Source organism: Colobus angolensis, unplaced genomic scaffold, assembly GCF_000951035.1.
Source record: "Colobus angolensis palliatus isolate OR3802 unplaced genomic scaffold, Cang.pa_1.0 Scaffold70, whole genome shotgun sequence".
In the NCBI taxonomy this organism is placed as follows: Eukaryota; Metazoa; Chordata; class Mammalia; order Primates; family Cercopithecidae; genus Colobus; species Colobus angolensis.
Window position 1 is genome coordinate 2,846,986 of NW_012120710.1, and position 20,518 is coordinate 2,867,503.

General features: G+C 35.7%; 1 protein-coding gene across 4 annotated transcripts in view; it reads right to left on the reverse strand.

Moving 5' to 3' along the window:
* Nucleotides 1–1,810: 1,810 nt before the first annotated feature.
* The window catches only part of GC (group-specific component (vitamin D binding protein)), a 60,335-nt gene continuing 41,627 nt past the window's right edge, over nt 1,811–20,518 (reverse strand). For all 4 annotated transcript variants that reach the window (XM_011927133.1, XM_011927132.1, XM_011927130.1 and 1 more), the window contains 7 exons: nt 18,207–18,336; nt 16,988–17,190; nt 15,253–15,382; nt 14,669–14,766; nt 12,804–12,936; nt 6,452–6,506; nt 1,811–1,989 (listed from right to left, as the gene is read on the reverse strand). In XM_011927133.1, coding sequence (XP_011782523.1) covers nt 6,477–6,506; nt 12,804–12,936; nt 14,669–14,766; nt 15,253–15,382; nt 16,988–17,190; nt 18,207–18,336 — 724 coding nt within the window. In that variant the 3' untranslated portion in view covers nt 1,811–1,989; nt 6,452–6,476. The remainder of the gene's footprint in view (nt 1,990–6,451; nt 6,507–12,803; nt 12,937–14,668; nt 14,767–15,252; nt 15,383–16,987; nt 17,191–18,206; nt 18,337–20,518) is intronic.

Sequence of the window (20,518 nt, forward strand, 5' to 3'; positions counted from 1 at the left end):
ACAAAAAAACACCCAGTTCTATCATGTCAAGCATGAAAATACTTTACCAAAATGGACCAGTTTGCAGTAGTTAATGAATGATTTATAAATGTAACTTCTCAAATAAGAAAATAATTTTCCAAAATTAATTTTATAGAGAATAATTCTGGGAAATAGTCAAAGGAAAAGGGGTTAGCAAATAAATCTGGAAGCACTGAATTATATACAGTACTCTGTGACTCTTCAAAGAAGAGATATGCTATACTGATGGTAAAACTAATTTGATCAGGGAACACATTCATCAGGTATGTCCATTTGCCTTCCATGGACATACTGCAATTGAAATTGCCTTCCATACTGCAATTGAAAACTAAGGCCTTGTTTTGTTCTTTGCTAACTCTGTGACCTAGAGCCACTGATTTACATTTTTGGAGTCTCAGTCTCCTTGTGTCTTATCAGTGCAATGATACCTACTTCTCAGAGTTGTTTGAAGCTTCAGTAAGGTAATATTCGAAAGAGAATTTTTTTTAAAATGTAAAATGCTACCTAAATATTCGTAGATAGTTTGCTGCTTTTTGACTTTCTGTCATCCAAAGAACTTCTGTTTGAGGTTTATTTCTCATTTTGAAATTTTTGTGAAAGGTAGGGCTGCACCTTCTACATAGAAGCTGCAAGGGGCAGGCATTTTATTTCCCAGTTCTTGGCAGCTACAGGCATGGTCACTTGACCTTGGCTCACTTAATGAAATCCTCCTTCATGGGACTTAGAATTTTGAGGAGTGACAGGTATGTTAGTTAATTTGGCTCAAATTATATATGCCATAAAATTGCTTCATCTATTGTATAACTCTACATCTAACAGGTGAATTCAAATTCCCTGATGCAATTAACTGTGCATATAGAAGGCTGCATGGTTTTTAGTAGTTTCCAAGAGGTATTTATTCTGAAAATATGAACTTTCCTTTAAAGCAGAATAGAGAGAACACTTTCATTTTCCCTGGGCAAAGAGGGCACATAGAATGTTGTATATATTTTTATATGTGACATATTGAATTAAGCAGAAAAATCATGTTTTTAGAACTTTGTCTCTATAAATTTCTCTCAGGAGTTTTTTGTAAAAGTAAACTTGTTCAAGCTATAAAGATTTTCTTTTTGCAAGACAGATACTATTTAATTAATTCCAAGCAACTTGTAGCTGGAAGCAAGAAGGTAGTTTCAGGAGTATTTTTGTTACTATTGTTAGTTTTCGGCTGTTAGTTTTTAAAAAGTGAGACATTCTAGGCTTTGTGGTGGAAGACTGTGTAACTTTTTCTTTTCTTTTTTTCAGACAGAGTCTTGCTCTGTTGCCTAGGCTGGAGTGCAGTAGTGTCATCTCCCTCGCTATAACCTCTACCTTCCAGGTTCAAGCAATTATCCTACCTCAGCCTCCCGAGTAGCTGGGACTACAGGCACATGCCACCACATCCGGATAATTTTTGTAATTTTAGTAGAGACAGGATTTCACCATATTGGCCAGGCTGCTTTCGAACTCCTAATCTTGTGATCTGCCCGCCTTGGCCTTCCAAAGTGCTGGGATTACAGGCGTGAGTCTCTGTGCCCAGTCTAACTTTTTCTTAATGGTGCCTACTAAGCCTGAAAATCAATCAGGTAATGGAGTTTAGTGTATTGGGAATTGTAAAGTGCATGCTTAATGTTGAGTCTTTTAGAAGGAAACAGCAGAGATCTAGACAAAAACAGGCCTTATGAGACTGCCTACTGCAGGATTTCTGTGAAAGACACAGGAACAGTTCTGAAGATCAACATTGTGCAGAGCCACATCATTCTCAGTCATATTTATGGTTTGCATCATATTTCAATTTATTTTGATAGCAAATCATCATACTTATCGTTGTATGAAGACATTGTAGCTAGAAAAAGTAGAAAGTATCCTAGTTGTCTTCCCAGAAGCTCAGTGGTTTTGCTTAGGTTAGGTCATCAGAGGTCATTCCCCTGGGTGGCTCCAACTCTAGGTCTATGAGAATAATGAAATGAATTTTATGTTAGAAAAACAGAGCTAACGGGCAACAACCATAATACTGCTCAACAGACGCATATAACCTCATGCTATTTTAATATTTATGCCAAAAATGACTCTGTCTAGGATGACCCATATCTCCACTATGGCCCATCTCATAGGTCCGGAATAAGAAAAAAATGTAAGACAGTCCCAATACCAATAGTGATGGTTTTATATGTCATACACCAGGGCACATTGCATATTGTGCAGTGTTTCTTTTTTTTCTTTTTTTGAGACAGAGTCTTGCCCTGTCGCCCAGGCTGGAGTGCAGCGGCACGATCTCAGCTCACTGCAAGCTCTGCCTCCCGGGTTCACGCCATTCTCCTGCCTCAGCCTCCCAAGTAGCTGGGACCACAGGCGCCAGCACCTGCCTGGCTTAGTTTTGTATTTTCAGTAGAGATAGGGTTTCACCACATTGGCTAGGCTGGTCTTGAACTCCTGCCGAGGAGAGTGATCCACCCTCCTCGGCCTCCCAAAGTGCTGGGATTACAGGCGTGAGCCACCGCGCCCAGCCTGTGCAGTGTTTTTAAATTACATTTTTAACTGGCGATGAATGCGACTTTCTGTTCTATGGTAATAACAATTATGGCCAGGGTAAAGCTGTCATCCAGTGGCGTAATGAGTCCCCCAATCATGAAATTGAGACAATAGTTCAGTAGTTTTAATTTTAGCAAAACACTAAGCGTGAATTTTTATCAAATCATCTTCTACTTTGTATTAGAGCCAAATAGTCTCCCTTAATTTTTTCCCTCTTCCAAGACAATATAATATAGTTATGTCATAGTTCTATCTGCACGGTATAAAAAATTCCATATTTCATTGTCTTCAATGAGTTTATACTTTGGAGTGAGGATGCAATGAGAGACACAAATCTGTTCCCTCACAGCCTCAGTTCCTATGTTTCTCCATAGTGTGAGCAACTCTCTGTGCTGGGTGTGATTCTGGTATCTAAAATATTTTCACCCAATCTGATTCTACATTGTGTACCAACTCATTTATGCTTTTGGCAACCCAGAGGGACTACGACTTGCTTCCAAAGCTAACAACAAAAAATACCAGGCATTGTGAGATTTATTAAGAGACAGAGATTTGCCGTGCATGGTGGCTCACGCGTGTAATCCCAGCACTTTGGGAGGCCAAGGTGGGCGAATCATGAGGTCAGGAGATCAAGACCATCTTGGCTAATGCAGCGAAACTACGTCTCTACTAAAAATAGAAAAAATTAGTCGGGTGTGGTCGTGGGCGCTTATAGTCCCAGCTACTCGGGAGACTGAGGCAGGAGAATGGCGTGAACCCAGGAGGGGTACCTTGCAGTGAGCTGAGATCATGCCACTGCACTCCAGACTGGGCAACAGAGTGAGACTCCATCTCGGGGGTGGCGGGGGTAGGGCGGAGCAGAAAGAGAGACAGAGATTCTGTCTCCAAAAGTGCATGCAAGTGTGGCCACAATCAATTTGGAGCTTGAAGGCTTGAAGGAAAAGATTGATCAAGGAGACCAATAACTGTCAAGATGAGAATTGAAGTTTTTAATAAGACTCTAATTGAGAGTGAAATAGTGTGAAACTGTTGACCGGAAGACATGAATCATAGGTATTACTAGGGATCGGAATACCTTGAGACAAAAGGCTTCAACTTCTATGAGTGATTCAAATCCCTAACTAGAGATGGGTAGGCTTAAATGGAAATGAAACACGTAGGTTTTAGGAACTGATTCACTCTAAACAATGTGCCACTTCTGCGGATCACCTGTTATAGCAAGGGAAAAATCATTGAAGAAAATGGATATTTTCTACTTGAATAGTTTAATATATGAAGAAAAGACTGATCTAACTGAGGGAAAGTCCTCAGCACTTACTCTGAAATCATTAGGTTAAGACATGGATTTAGAGCAGCTCATGACTAGGATTGTGTCATTTTGGGGGTAATGCTGCTGATAGTTGAATGACTTCACAGTTGTGCAATACAGCTATGAAACTCCCCCTGGAACCCAGGAACTGCAATGAGTTGGTTGTGTTCTGGAAACCTAAGATAAGTGGTAAAACCGTGGTCCCATTATTTCTGGATATCAAATCCCTCAGACCTATAACCTTGTGAACAAACTATAATTTGCATTTTATAGTGCATCAAAGCTATGTAACTATTCCCGAAATAATTGAACCTTGGTAGGCCTTCATCATTGCAGAATGCAATAGTGATAAACAAGCAGTGAATAAAATTGAGCTCAAAACAGTCAATGTATGTTACCAAAATCCATGGAAGGAATATGTGAATAATTTTAGGAAGGAATATGTGAATATGTGAATAATCCATCCCGATGATCAAAATGTATTTGGGTAGCCAAACAATTGAGTAGCATAGAAATCAAAGGATTAATTAAAGGCCAGAAAAAAATGTAGACTAACAGGAGGAATAAGAAATTTCATTTCTTCATCTTATCAGATGAAGATAATGACCATGAATCAGAAGAATCGGTATATTAGAATCTTCATTAATTTGTCACTGACAAACTGAGTTTATCTCTTGATTTAGTTAGCATTAAAAATACTTCTGAAATTTGTTCTGAAAAGAAATCTCTTGAAATCCATCAAATTATTACTTCCTCCTTACTTATCTTAGGATACCTTCTCCTATTTTAATTAGTTTTCCCAAAGCCTGAAAATATACAACACTAAGGAAATGCACTCTGAGTTCTGAATAATAACAGAGTCCGGTGAAAAACATATTCAAAATCAAAGTTATATAGCTTTCCAAATAACCCTGACTTTTAATCAAAGCTTAATAAATCTTGAAGGATGAGAGATGAGGTCACTGTTGCATATTGTGATTTTAATTCTTTGGAGATTATTACATGTGGATTGAGATAAAGAGAAAGTAGATTCATTCAAATGGTGGGAAGATGTAATAATTTAGCAGCAACAGAGATCAGAAATTATTTTAACTCTAGAATATTTACACTTCAAGTAACTTGCATTTTGATTTTTATTCCTTGGAAAATTATTTAGAGAACTTACTTTATCTTTAGGACATGATATTTGTATACCAAAGCACAAAAATATACGGGCAGGAAAACTTTTTAGTTTAGATTCATATCAGTAGTAGTAGGAGCATCAGTGCAACAACTTTGCTAGTATTACTGCTAATACTCATTTTTACTACTTTTTAAATATTTTATATATACCATCTCAATCATTATAACAACACTGTGAGGGAGATATTGAAAATTTCATTTTACATGAAAGGAAACTCATCTTTAGACAGGTTAGATAACTTGCTCAAATTCACAGATAGAGTGGGGATTCTAATCCAGGTTGGGTGATTTCAAATACGAGTTTTCTTGATCATCCCCCTTGTACTGGTTCTCAGAGTGTTAATTTTCTTTTTTACTACTTCAGAAGACTTAAATAATTAATAGTTGAAAAGCTGAATATGGCGAAATGATTTAATGTTATTAGTCAATGGATTGGAAGGCTTTTGTTTCCACATTATTTTGGGCAGGTTGTCAGTAAGTCAGCAAAATAAAAATTGACATCATTAAAAAGCCTCAGTTCAGCTAAGAACTGAGATCCAAACAAGTTTGCATCAAAAGTCTCAGGCATAATATCTTTAGCATAAATACAATTGAATCTGGAGAGAAAATATTTTTGTTGAAATGTGCAGAGTTCAGGTCAACTTCAGTTTAAGATGTGAACTTATGTAGGAATAAACCATTTTATGTTCTTAATATCTACATCTGGCATTTTTTAATAGGTGAAAATATAGTAACTGAAAAAAGCAAGTAACATTATTTCAACAGTAGTGTTTTAATTTGAATAAGAAGGTCCCTTTTCTCCTAAGGTCCTTGCTGTGTCATTTTTAAGACTTGATGAACCCTGTCTTTAAACTCAGAGTTCTTCCTATTGAAGTGCATCAGAACATCAGAATCTTTTTTTTTTTTTTTTTGAGATGGAGTCTTGCTCTGTCGCCCAGGCTGGAGTGCAGTGGCCGGATCTCAGCTCACTGCAAGCTCTGCCTCCCGGGTTTATGCCATTCTCCTGCCTCAGCCTCCCGAGTAGCTGGGACTACAGGCGCCCGCCACCTCGTCCGGCTAGTTTTTTTGTATTTTTTAGTAGAGACGGGCAGAATCCTTTAAATGTTCTTTATGCTGCCATTATGTTACATGTGAGATTATGATGGATGAAGCACAAGGCAGGGGACCAGTAAACCTGGATTCTAGTCTTAAATATATCAGAAGTTGACTGTTTGCTCTTGTGAAAGTGTAAGCTCTTTAACTTTTCTCAGTGCTTAATATTCTCATCTGTAAAATGAGTTTGAGCAGATAAAAATAAATTTATTAAAGTCTCCTTCCAATTCTTTGATATTTAAAATATATCATACAATGCTGGATTCTTTGGTCCTGCATTTAAAAAAATATACTTACCAAAGTTAATACACATGCTTCAGGACTACAGGATATTCTTCAATTCAGCATCAATCTGATAATGAAAAAAGAATGTTATATAACTTATTAAGTGTTTCATTTGTAGCCTATTAGATCATGCAGAAGGTATACAAAATCTTGAAACCTTGGTTAGAGGAAAGGATTTTTGCCAAGATGCAATGTTACATTGCAGTTTTTATTAGCCACCCTTCACATTTATTTAGCTTTACATAATTTCTGCCATTGAAGGGCTTACAGTCTGCTGGGAAAAGTAGACAAGAAAAAATGGCAGTAGAGTTTAGTAAGTGCTAATTATTGGGTGCATACAGAATGTTATTGGACAACAGAGAAGTTTGAGTGCCAGGGAAGAATTCTCAGAGGAGGAGATGTCTTCTAACTTGAGCCCTAAAGCCTGATGAACTATTCAGCCAAGGCAAGCCTGATGAGAAATAGGGCAAATGGGTGGAGTCACTACATGCAAAGACTTTGAGGTAAGAGCAAGTTTCATGTGTTTGGAAAACTGCAAGTAGCTCACGAGAACCCAAGTAGGAGGCACAACAAGTGATGACAGCAAGTCACTACTTGGAGAAGAAATCAAGGTCCAAAATATCTGTATTTTGTTTTTAAAAAAAGCACTTTAATTTGAAAGCAATGAGAACTATTAGAGAAGAGTATTAACCATTTTTGTGTTTTAAAAAGGTTGATTTGACCTCACTATAGAGATGGGATTGGATGTGAGGCACTGTGGGCAGACTGGAGGTGGGAGACCAATGGACAGGCTGTAATTCAGGTGAAAGATTGCCTGAAACTAAATACCAAGAATGTAGAAGAACGTGGGTGGGAGATTGAGAGATGCTGCAGAGTTAGAATTGATGAGATTTGGAATTTTATTTGGTGCATATGGAAAAAGAGAAGGAGAAATAAAAAGAGTCACTAAATTTTCATCGTGGGGCAATGGGTAAATGATGATAGTATTCATAAACTCAAAACCATAGAGCAGGTTATAGGAAAAATATTTTGGCTGTGTTGATTTTAAATTTCTTATGGGACAAGATGCTGGGGGAGAAGAGAGTCCTATAGGCAGTTGGATAAAAAGCCTGATGCTGAAGGAGAGATCTTGGTTGGAGGTAGCGATTTGGAGATTAAAAGCATAAGCATTGATGAAAACAGTTGAGAAAATGTAGTACCATGGAAATGAAGAGCAAGGAAAAACTCTGTAAACAAATTTAAGAGATAGATAAAGGAAGAGGACACATGAAATAGAACAAGAAGATAGGAATCATAGAAAGACAAAAAGTAGAAAATAATAATACAGATGCTAAGAGATGCTAAGTAAATTGGTTCAAGAAGAAAGGAATACTTATCAGTATCAAGTGTTTTAAGGAGAAACCTGGTAAGAACTGAAAAATGTTTATTAGATTTAGCAAGAAGGATACTGTTGGTGTGCCTTTGTTGACAGTCATATGGTACCAACAAAAGCCAGACTGCAAAGGGTTGAGGAGTTAATAAGTGTGAGGAGCTGGAGTATATGGTATTCTTGCAAGAATCTTGGCTGTAAGGGAGGAGAAAGAAATATAGCTAGGAGGCATATAAAGTGCCTTATTTATTATTTTTTGAGATAAGGAGAAGAGTAACTTTAATACAAATTAGACAGAGCTGGTAGAAATGTTGATGCAAAAGAAGAGAGTATATCTAATGGAGGAAGAGTCCAAGGAAGTGAGATGGATAGAATTCAGGGTGATATTACCAACCCAGTATCATTTTTGCTACTTAACAATAATTTTGGATTTTCAGTCAATAGTCTTCTATCAATACTTTGCTTTTGTCATGATTAGCTAAGTTAGGGCTGAAGTCTATGATAAGGACATTGAGGAAGAGTAACAGACTAATACAGAATAAACTTAGATTTTCCTAACATCATATAACCTCTGTAAGTTTTATTCAACCCATCTGTAAAAGGGGGAATTAAAATAATAATTAATATCTAGAACTGTTTTGGTTATTCTATAAATACATATATGCCAGGCTATTAATATTTCTGCTTAACATATAGCAGTGACTTAATCAACAATAGTTACGACACTGAGGATTATAAAATCGAGTTATACCGAGAGATAAAACAAACTACAGTGAATATACTAGTTTTTCCTGATATAAGAAAGACAGAGGGGAGCATGGGGGTAGACGGTATATTACTCTACTTGTCGGTCTCCTCTTTGCCCCACTTCCACTTGGCTATTTGTATTTGTCTCTATGTTTTCAAGATTTTAGTGATCAATTTCAGCATATTACAATGACTTTTGGAATATTTTGGGAAATCATATCTGATGCTCACTAGCAGTCTGTTGAAACATTTTAAAGGAAGCATAGAGATGCTCTGCCTGAATGATGGTAGAAAGAGAAAAAAAAGACTGCAAGTCTAATTTTGTAACTATAGGTTTTTCTGCAGGCAAATGGGCCTTTTTTTGGCATAAACAAAGGAACCAGTTCTACAAGTGCCACGGTAAAGCCAAAAGAAAATGACATTGGTTGTTCTATGTCCTGGTCATTTCAAGGTTGGGGTGAGGAAACACTAAATTTCCATGTAATGAAACACTAAATTAGTATGGTTCAGAAGCCCCTTTTGCCAATCTTCCAGTAGTTGTGCCAAGTGTATTTGGAATGACAAGTAGAGACTGATCCCTGGGTATAAGTGACTTGGAGTGAAAGGAGTAGATGGATATTTCTTTTAAGGAAATTTTTTTCAAGCAAATATATGACAAAGAGATCTCACAAATTAGGATCCAAATATTATAGGACAAGTGGGACATTCACATTAGGCATTGGAAATTAAAGAGAATGCTATTCAAATGGATGTTGCACTAACGTGAAGTCAGAAAGGAGGGGTGAACTTGCCTACCTAGCTATGAGATCAGTTTACAAAGGCAATCAGAAGGCTAATGGAAATACTAGAGGATTTAATCTCTGAGTGCTCTGAATAATCAAATATGCACAAGTATCTCAACAACTCCATTCATCTCACCCTACTTTAGCAATTGCTGAAAGATAGGCTACTCAGCTGCTATAAATTTACTAGCGATAAAGCAAGAAGAGAGAGAGCTATAAACCTGCCTTCTCATCATTGTAGTGATTTGAATGGCAATATGTTATAATGAAAAATATATTGAAAACCAACTCAAAGAAATGAAAAACCAGGGGCTTTTAGGAAGCATGAATTTGCGCTTTAAGCTCAGTTTGTCTTGTATGATGTCAGGCAGGACAGTGCATATTTGTATAGACAGATAGCAAAGGCACAGGGAAGGGTTTCAAAAGTGACATTTCTTATACAATCTAAAGGACGTTTAGACGGTTTTCTTCTTCTGTCATAATAACAGACTCTCAGAGCAAATTTTTCTGGTAGCAAACACTTCTATGTAAGGTGATTTTATTTTTCTAGGTTAAGGCCACTTAAATTGATATTAAATTTAGGTTACCAAAAGCAACTTGGTATGAAAGGAAGGAACTGTTCCAATTAATTAATTATTTTATGCTAAAAATGTTTTAGTGCCCACAATGACCAAAATATTCTGACAATCTAGCTTTTTCTGTTTTTATATTGAGAATCTTAGTTTGAATTTTAATGAACAATTAAGATGGCATATTTGTCAGTAGAATTTAAAGAAAAGACTTTTATTCTACTGTACTCTCGCCATCTGGAATTCTGACTTTATAAATTGTTACAAACAAGATTAGCAAATAGGTTTCAGACCAGAGTGTAAATATGGAAATCAGAAAAGAAACCAGAATCCCTAAGGCTATAAGGAGGACATTAGAAAAAGATGTAGCTCCATTTGTCAAACTAAGACTTTTTTCTTAGGCACTGCACAATAAAATAAAACAAAACAAAACATAACAAAACAAATAAAACTTTACTACAATATGAATATTAAGAAATTTGGAATGCATAGCCCAATACTATAAAAAAATACTTTACACAGCTTAATTTTTAAAAAGCGACTTCAAGTATAAAAAAGCTGCTATTGCGAAGACAGAATAGACATTTTCTAGTTGATAGAGAAAGCCAGGGTGATTGCAGGAGAAATTACAAAGGGAATATCACAGCTTAATTTACAGAAGAATGTTCTCATAATGCAGCTATCTGGCAATGAAATCGACCATTTCCGTTTCGACTCCTACGAGTAGATAAATTGATTATATTTAAATGGAGGCTGAATGCACCTCTGGAAGGAATTAACTGAGTGAGAAATTACTCTAGATGATCTTTATAGTTTTCTTTGAGCATTTATACTTCTGTGACCTGCTTTTTAAAAAATTAAGTTCTTGGATATTTTTAAATTCAGTCTAATAGAAGCTAGGCTTTATTGCTTTCGCAGCTGATAGATGAACAAAACTTCAGGTAAATTCTGAAATTATTTAACTTATAGAAAGGGGCTTCTGGCTGGGCGCGGTGGGTGGCTCACTCCTGTAATCCCAGCACTTTGGGAGGCCTAGGTGGGCGGATCACTTCAGGGCAGGAGTTCCAGACCAGCCTGGCCAACATGGTGAAACCCCATCGCTACTAAAATACAAAAATTAGCTGGGCGTGGTGGTGCGCACCTATAATCCCAGCTACTCAGGAGGCTGACGCAGGAGAATCACTTCAGCCCAGGAGGTGGAGGTTGCAGTGAGCTGAGATCTCACCACTGCACTCCAGCCTAGGTGACAGAATGAAACTTCATCTCAAAACAAACAAACAAACAAACAAACAAGCAAAACAAGAGTTTAAGGGCTTCTAATTGGCATGAAATCATTTAACCTAACTAGCATTTGGTATGGCATAGAATTATTCCTAACCCTGCCTCTATATTTGAGAAATAGGGTGGGTAACACAACACAATTCTTGGAGTTATTACTAATGTCTCCAAATCAGCAGTAAAGTGAAATGAAGTGTTGTTTTTGTCTTTTGACTCTTCTAAAAAAATGAAATGCTTGCTGGAGAGTAACAGGTAAAATGGAGGATGTGAACATATGGGCTGACATTTTCTGAAAAAGGCCAGCAAAACACACCCCTCCCCATGAGAATAGGGCAGATACTGACTTGGTGAAAGAAATCTTAGTACAAGACACTTGAAATCTCAGAAGTCGAAGCATAGCTCAGGTCTACTAACAATAGGCCCACACAATCTACCTGAGGTCTCCTCCCCTCTCTCACACCTTCAGTCTATATCAAGATGGGCAGAATACAAGATACCAACATAACACTGTGGTTTATAGGAGAAAACCAATAGGCCTCAGATGCAGTGATTAGATAAACACTAATTCATCTATCAATACTATCAGAGAAAACAAAAAGGTCTGGCCGGAACTGCCCGTGTTTTGCACAAATTAAAAAATAAATGATCTGGCAACTATGGAAATACATTTACTGGAGAGAAGGGGAAAGAGAGAAAGGAGGAGGGGATTGGGGAAGGGGTTATTTTATTGTTAACAATATTGGATCTGAACCAGGAAGCGGGAGGGGAAGGAAGAAAAAGGGGAGACACGGATGAGGGGAAGGGACATTTAAGGAAAGATGAATCCAAGAACTATCCAAAACTGGGGGGAGTAGGGAGGGAAACTGGAAGATATATAGGAGTTCTAATATCTATAGCTTTCAGAGTTTGGAGCCAACTGATAGTGTCTAAAAAAGAAATTTGTAATAAAAAAATGACTAAAATTTTAATATTCTTTGAAATCATTTTTAGTTTTTAGAAAATAGCTCTTATAGTAATGAAACATTTGTGACCTTTAGAAATTCTTCAGTTGCATTTTTTCTTATGTCATATTAAAACAAAATTAAATGCAATATTTTTATAATTGACATATTAATAGAAGGTATGATATGACCTCATTTTTCTAAAGTATTTCTTTTTATCAATCTACCCACCTATATACGCATATGTATATATCTACATAAACATAGATATATGAAATGCAATTTACCCTCACCATGTGAAGGTAATGAACTCTGATGTTTTCACTGTATTCTTATTCTTCTCTTTTCCATTTAAAAAGGCTGTTACTAGGTTACAACTCACAATTCATAAAACACTACACATACTTTGTTGCCTGTATTCACAGACTTTTTTGTTTCTTAAAAAAAGTATAAAATTTCCTAAGTTTTACAACTGCCTCAACTTGCTTTTAAATGAGCATAACATGAAAGCAGTTATGTTTCTTACTTTCATTGCAAAGACAGCCAAGTTATAATAACACCAGGAAAAGCCTGTCGTCACATAATGACATCTCAATAACAGGAAAGAAATGAGTAGATCTGAGTGCATACGTTCTTAAAAGATTCTACCGTATTAAGTAGAGGGTTACATTTTCCTACCTCTGAATCACAGTAAAGAGGAGGTGAGTTTGTGAAACAGCAGTTGGAGGCAAATTTTGTGCGCTTGTTAACCAGCTCTGCGAGTTCTGTGGGTGTGGCATCGGGCAATTTTGCTCTTAGTTGCTCTGCCAGTCTGAAAAACCATTTAAATGTAAGGTCTTACTACATGTATTTATTTTATACAAATTTCTAATGCAAAATAATAGCCATTTCAGATGAAATACTTGCCTGTCTCAAGAAAATTCTATACCTGTGGTATAGAATAGTCAATTTGAGATCAGAAAGTGAAACATATGCCTCTTTGAGGTCATAAAAGTAAACATACAAATCGCTGCTGAATTGGAATTCCAGTCTTCTTTCATTTCCTCATTATTTCAACATGGAAGAGTCCCTTTACTATTTTTTCCTAACCTTTCACCTTCTCTTCAGTTTTAGATTTCAAATTCCTTAAAGAATATTTCCTTTACAAGACCTCATACCACCTTAATGCCCCTTTTTCTCTCATAATTTATATAATTTCACCCTCAATTTACCTACTTCTCAACTCACTATTGGAAAACACTGATATGGGAGTAAAGAAACCTTGGCTCTTATTTTTAGCTCTACTAAAAATGAACTCTCCATCTCTCTTTCAGGATGGTGATAGGACTTGATATGTCCTGATTCTTTCAATTTGAACAATCGATGATCTCGGCATCTCTCCACCCCCATAATGAACAACTCAGCTTAGTTTTATGACTTTCTTCAGGAAATGCTTGCCAGCCCAGCGTTGGGCAATTGGAGATAAGGAGACCCAAGCTAATCTAGAGTTGGGCTTGGCAAGGATGGATGCTGAGAAGGGACAAAGGGTAAGGGTGACCAGTTATTTCATAAAAGCATTGTTGAAACAAGTAGGTTTGAGCTGCTGGGGGGTGCAAATGAGGCTAGAAGAGACTCAGAGGATGCAAAAAAAAAAAAAAAATTTGAGGGGTAGGGAATAGGATCTGAGAAATTTACTAAAGTTAGGAAAAATGTCATGATCTTCTCAATGGAGACTTTCCCCAAGAACCCAGTACCACTTCTTTCCTTATTATGGCCTATTATTTTACTGTTAATGTCTATTTATAGAAAATGCTTTTTCCTTGTCTTAATTGAGAAAAATGACAATAATATAACATTATTGGTAGTTAACATTTCTATTTCTAATTTATAGGGTATATATGTTGTTGATGGCTGACAGTATGCTTGATTGAAAGTTTGGGTCTTCTTGCCAGGCAATATGCCATGAAGTTAGATAATACTTTTAGCAGTTTTATAGGTCTTCAATTTTGTACAGCAATATCTACAGAAAATTCTGGGGTAAGAATATTGCTAAGCTATATGCTCATTTTGCCATTTTGAATCAAGTTCCTGCAGATAGATTTTGTAATCTATATTTTTGTGGCTGTTTTAATTGGCCGCTCACTTGATAAACATGACATTTTTCCCCCAGAAAAACTTAGCTTATTCCTATACAGATGTTAGATTCAAACCACTTTTTAAAAAATAAAACGATTTAGGGAGTACAAGGGCATTTTTATTACATGGATGTATTGCATAGTGAAGTCTAGGTTTTTAGTGTAACCATCACTCAAATAGTGTACACTGTATCCAATAGGGAGTTCCTTATCCTTCACCCCTCTCCCACCCTCCCACATTTTGGGGTCTCCAATGTCGATTATTCCACTCTACGAGATTCTGACTACTTTAAAAAACTCCTAATTGAAACTCCTTTTTTTTGTTGTTCACTGAAGACAAGCTTAAGTGTTCAGCTATGCTTTCAATTCATGGTACTAAGAAAATATTACTGATAAATTTGGAGGATACAGCCAGAGCAAGTTTCTTACTTTTTCTTGTACTCAGTAAATGTGTTTTCTGAATAATCTGCACATAGTTTTTGTCCTTTGTCAATGAAAGCAGATAGTTCCTGCTTTAGTAGAGGGCCCTGTAAGAAAACAATAATTGCATAACAAAATTATTTGTCTTGAAATGTTGTCCCATCTGGCCATTAAATCAAAATTCCAAATATTGTATCAGTATGAGTATTATATACATTAAGCATTGGCAAATATTTTCTACAGAAGGCAGGATAATAAATATTTTAGGGTTTGCAGGCCATATATGGTCTTTGTTGCAACTACTCAACTCTGTACAGAAGCAGTTGTAAGCTTTGCAGAAACAATGAGGATGACTGTGTCCCAGTGGAAGTTAATGTATGAACACTGAAATTTGAACTTTGTATAATTTTCATGGGTCATGAGATACTGATGTTCTCTTGCTTTTTTCCCAGCAATATAAAAATGTAAAACCATTCTTCTATTCTTAGTTTGTAGGCCATATAAAAGCAGGCAGTGAGCAAGTTTTGGCTCATGAACTATAATTTTCCAACCCTTGATCTATGTGCTTGATAAAGAAAATCTAGCAAATATACCTTAGTATTAAAACAGGTAGTTGAGTCTTCAACATCACAGCATTCACCAAGACTTTTTAGGGTTGGCTCAAGTACTTTAATGAGGAATACTTCTGGAAGATGAGTTCTTCTGCTTAGTTCAAATGTGTACCTAGCATGAGAGAGAAAAGGAGATAGGTGTTATATATTTACATTTTTATTTATTTATTTATTTATTTTTTGTGACGGAGTTTCCCTCTGTCACCCAGTTTGGAGTGAAGTGGCACCATCTTGGCTCACTGCAACCTCTGCCTCCTGGGTTCAAGCGATTCTCATGTCTCAGCCTCCCAAGTAGCTGGGATTATAGATGCCTGCCACCATGCTCGACTAATTTTTGTATTTTCAGTGGAGATGGGGTTTCACCATGTTGGCCAGGGTGGTCTGGAACTTTTGACCTCAAGTGATCTCCCTGAGTCAGCCTCCCAAAGTGCTGGGATTGTGGGGATGAGCCACCGTGCCCGGCCTACATTTTGAAATGTGAAATATCTGTCATAAAGGCAGAGCACTTGGTTTCTGCATCTTAATTAAAAAGAAGAGATTTAGCTCAGACTGACTCTAAATCAACAGGCTTTGGATTATAAAATACTTTCATTGAGAGACAAGCTATTAATACTTGCTATCACGACTAGTCAATATTGAACAAAAGCTTTGCTTATAATATACATTTAAATATATTATATGTAAACATATTTACTTCAAATGCATATGGAACTGTCTTTGTGCAAGCATAATATAATTGACCCCATATAAAACATCAAGTGGGTACTTCAAAAGGCTTTTCTGTGAAAATAGGTTTGTGTAAATTACTTCATTATGTCTTATCCCACTGCTGTCTATGCACTTATAAAAACAATAAACGTTTAGAAAAATGTAAATTAAAGTTTCAGTCCTATATAACTTCTGCCATCTGAGATTGCTAATTGATATTTCAACCTGTGGCTTCAAACTATTTGTGAATATTTTTATGCCATGATGATGCATATACATCTATTCAAACCATGGTATATTTATCTTGCTTCTTTTTTTAGTTGGATGAAACAAGATAAAAGTTTACCATTTCTTTGCATTAAATCTCTTTCTAAATGTAATAAAAATGAATATCGCTAATGCTAAGAAAAAAAATTCTGTGCTTGCTATCTCTTTTATTTGTATCAAATGCTTATTGTCCAAAAGTTTAGTATACTTTAGGCTTTTGATTTGTGATTTTGAGCCAGAAGTAATATGATAAAACTAGTTAATAATATTAAAAATATTTCTGGTTGCGTGTATTTTACATGTGTTCAGCATTGTATACAAATACATGTTTTCACATTTACTTTCACTTACATTTCTACATGCATTTCTCATTAGCAATCTGTGTGCTAAATAAGGCAAGTATTAATATTTTCAAATTAATTAACAATAGGCTGATGTTCAGAATTGTCAAGTCACTTCTTTTGGCCGTGCACAAGAATCAGAGAAGGCAGAATTAGGAACTCTAAGCTCTTTTCTCCCTACCCAAAATCTTTCTATGACACGCAATTGATTATGATGTTTCACAAATTTTAGTCATTTACAATCAATTAACAAATACTTAAAGTCCATGAAAAGCATAAAAGTAGTACTTTGCCTATGTTTGAAGTGAGTGATAGCATACCTTCCCTCCATTTGGCTGGCCCCCAATTTTTGTCCAGATGAACTTAAAATGGGAACATGGTTTCACATCACCTCTACTTACTTATCCATAACTTTGGTGTTTCCTTGATCACACACATCTTTGTTTGTAGGCAGCTCCACATCTGGAAGCTCGGGGGGTTGTGCAGCTGGCACGAAGTAAGTGCACACAAAAATGTCCATGGCTGATTTTTCTTGACAACACTCTTCAAACTTATCACTCTTTTTGGATAAATTGTCACAGAGTTTTACTGTGTGTTCAGGCAGCTACAAAACGAACAGTTAATTAAAAATAAGAATTACATAGGCTTACAAGCTTTGGCATCACATTTATGAAAGTCGGTATGAATACTCTCAGAAAGAAAATTGGTACAATATTTGGAAAGGCAATTTGTTAATATGTACTAAAAGTCTTAAAAATGTACAATTCTATTTTTAAGAATTTATACTTAGAAAATAATTATGGATAAAAGGACAACAACTATAAGGCTATTAAGTGCAACATTGCATTTTATTAAAATGTTTAAAAAAATCAGCACAACCTAAATACAATAGAGGATTAGTAAAATAAAAATATGGTGTGTCTAGGTAGATAGATGTAATACATGACATGGACATAGGCAACAGAATCCTATTTAGCCATTATAAATCCTTATAGAAAAACATCTATTAACACAGACGTGTTTTTAATGGAAAAAGACAAGGTGACACAATGTATCTATTACTACAGAGATTGACAAGACCTTGGAGACTGACCTTCAGCTAAAGCAATTATTCAAATTTAAATCATTTTAAAGAATTATGAAAATGAAAAATGGTAAAAAAAAATTTGAGATAGGCATCAAATTATAAAAAGTGTAATAAAACAGAAGTAGCTCCTCCCATTGTCCATTTGAAATGCAGTTAGTATAACTGAAGAATTGAATTTTAAATCATATTCAACTTAAATATATATGTTTAATTATAATTAAATTTAAATGACCATATGTGGTAATGAATACCACACAGTGCAAGTAGCATAAGGTCTTGAGAATCAGATAATCTTATCTTTGCATGTGGACTTTGCCACTTACTAGTTGTGTGGTCTCAAATTATTGACCCTTGCTAATCTTCTGTTTTCTCACCTGTATAGTGATGTTAAGAATTACTTATATTTCACAGGATACATGTGAGCATCTGTTAGGATACTGCATATGAAATAGAGCTTAGAAGAGTACCTGCCACACAGTACTTGGCACTCAACACCTGGCACATGGTGATAATAATAATAAAGATTGTCTTACCTCTTTGGCCATACAATCTTCAGAGGCAGACTCACAGCATTTGGAGAGGATGTTAGTAACATCTTCAGCTAGTGGCAAAACATGCTCCAGATCAGCAGTAGGCACTTTTTGGGCTAACTTTATGAGATTGCTAAACAGTTAAAAGTAAATTTGTTAGCTTACCAACATTCTCAGTTTTCTTGGTTTCATGATGAACACATTATTTGGAGAAATAATATCACAGTTTCAACTCCTTGACCTCAAGAGATGCATGGGAGCATATCTGCCATGCAATAGATCTTATGTACCCAAGATACAGACTCAAGATCAAGGGATCCCTAATGAATCTTTTCAAATTTTCAGTTCTCAAATGCAGCTCCTCTTCTTGCCAGATCTACATAGTGAAAGCATGTCTTTAAAATGTTAGATCCAAAGCATCAATGAAGAAATCACAAATGTCTCTTTCTCTCTATTCATAAGGCCAAGGTTGTATTGTTGTGGCCTCTCACAGAATTGTAAAAAGTGTGTTTTATAAATTCTTTTAGAAACTATAGAGACCTGTAGCTTTACACCACAGAGTTAATGAATGTTCATATTTTGGATGTGTAACCTTTAAATATTTTATTTGTGAATGATATGCTATACTATTCTCATATTTGTCTTTTTCACTTAATATACCAGGAATATCATTAAGTATTTTTTCTATATTAATATTCCTAATATATCAGGAATATGATTAAATATTTTTAAAAATTGAGGTGAAAATGACATTAAATTTACTATCTTAACCATTTTAAGGTATACATTCAGTGTTTATATTTACATTGCTTTGCAACAGATCTCTAGAAATTTTGCTCATGCAAAACTAAAACTATACTTGTTAAACACTGATTTGCTCTGCTCCCACTTCCCCTCCATCATCCTCCAGTCCCTTGGCAACTACCTTTTTATTTTCTGTCTTTATGATTTTGATTACTTTAAATACTTCATATGAGTGGAATTATAGAGTATTTATCCTTTTGAGACTGGCATATTTCACTTAGCATAATGAAAGTCCTCAAGGTTCATCCTTGTAGCATGTGACAGGATTTTCTTCTTTTTTCAGGCTACATAATATTCTCTTGTATGTATAGACTACATTGTCTTTATCCATTCATCTGTTGATGGACATAGGGGTGCTTCCACCTCTTGGCTATTGTGAATAATTTTGCAGTGAACATGGAAGTGCAAATCTCTTTGAGATCCTGCTTTGAATTTTTAAGATATATACCCAGAAGTGGAATTGATGGTTTACATGTTAATTCTATTTTTAATGTTTTGAGGGACTTCCATACTGTTTTCCATAATGATTGCACCATTTTACATTCCTACCAACAGTGTACAAGCATTCCAATTTCTATGCATCTTTGCTAATATTTGCCAATTTCTGTTCTTTTGATAGTGATTATCCTCATGGGTGTAAGGTGATACCTCACTGTGGTTATGGTTTGCATTTCTCCCATCCAATTATTATACAGACCAGGCCCGACCTTATTTAGCTTCTGAGATCAGATGAGATTGGGTGTGTTCAGAGTGGTATGGTGGTAGACTTGATTTGCATGTATCTTAAGGTTAGTGACGTTGAGCATCTTTTCATATGTTTATTGGACATTAGTATATTTTCTTTCAATAATTATTTATTCAAGCCTTTTATCCCTATTTCAATTAAGTTACTTGGTTTCTGTTGTTGAGTTATAGAAGTTTCTTGTATATTCCGAATGTTAAACCTTTATCAGATACATGATTTGCAAATATTTTCTCCATTCTGTAGGTTGCCTTTTTGCCCTGTTAATTGTGTCATTTGATATGTAGAAGTTTTAAAGTTTGTTGTAGTTCTATTTGTTCGTTTATGCTTTTGTTGCCTGTTCTTGGGTGTCATATTCAAGAAATCATTGCCAAATCCAAAATCCTGAAAGCTTTTCTCCTATGTTTTCTTCTAGGAGTTTTATAGTTTTAGGTCTTAACATTTGGGTCTTCAATCCATTTTTGAATTAATTTTTATACATTATATAAAGTTCCAACCTCATTCTTTTGCATGGAGATATGTGATTTCTCCAGCACCATTTTTTGAAGAGACTATCTTTTAACCCCATTGTGTAATCTTGGCACCCTTGCTGAAAATCATTTGGCCATATATGCAAAAGATTATTTCTGGACTCTCTAGTCTGTTCCATTGGCCTATATATCTGTCTTCATGCCAGCATCACACTGTCTTAATTACTGTTGCTTTGTAGAATGTTTTAAAATCAAAAGTGTTAGACCTTCAAGTTTGTTCTGTTTTCAAGATTATTTTG